This window comes from Atta colombica, unplaced genomic scaffold (genome assembly GCF_001594045.1).
Source record: "Atta colombica isolate Treedump-2 unplaced genomic scaffold, Acol1.0 scaffold116, whole genome shotgun sequence".
Lineage (NCBI taxonomy): Eukaryota > Metazoa > Arthropoda > Insecta > Hymenoptera > Formicidae > Atta > Atta colombica.
In genome coordinates, this window is record NW_017259202.1 from 647,387 (window position 1) to 647,887 (window position 501).

Sequence of the window (501 nt, forward strand, 5' to 3'; positions counted from 1 at the left end):
AGAAATGATGAAAGAATAACAAAATTATGCTTTAAGGTGTTTTGACAGTGTAATTTGAACATTTGATTGAATCAAAATTCAGAGATATACTTTGTGGAAAATCTACGCGTATATTTAACAAAGAATTAATATACATTATACAACATATCAGATATATCATGCATCAAGTCGTGATGGCTTGAGACCTAAGCGATCAATTATATATTCTGGCATACAATAAGTAGGATTTATTGGTTTTAACGAGAAGTTCTTGTCTAGCAATGACAATGCAGTGAGGCCGAACAAAGTATGAAAAGGGTCAACCATATCACCAGGTCGATCACTAAAACCGCCAGTTTCGATGTCTTGACAAATTAAAATGTAATCCATCTGTAATGAAAAACATAAAAAAAGAAATTATAGTAAAGTGATAATATGTAATAGTAATATTTGTAATTATTTTATTTAAATCGTTGGCACTTAGGAATATATACACACACAAATATATATATATATATATAT

The 501-nt window shown here is 28.5% G+C and overlaps 1 protein-coding gene across 1 annotated transcript in view; it reads right to left on the reverse strand.

Annotated features, from left to right (window-relative positions):
- Positions 1-95: 95 nt before the first annotated feature.
- Positions 96-501, reverse strand: part of LOC108694150 (geranylgeranyl transferase type-2 subunit beta) — a 2,447-nt gene continuing 2,041 nt past the window's right edge. The window contains exon 6 of the mRNA XM_018203456.1: positions 96-369. Coding sequence (XP_018058945.1) covers positions 157-369 — 213 coding nt within the window. The 3' untranslated portion in view covers positions 96-156. The remainder of the gene's footprint in view (positions 370-501) is intronic.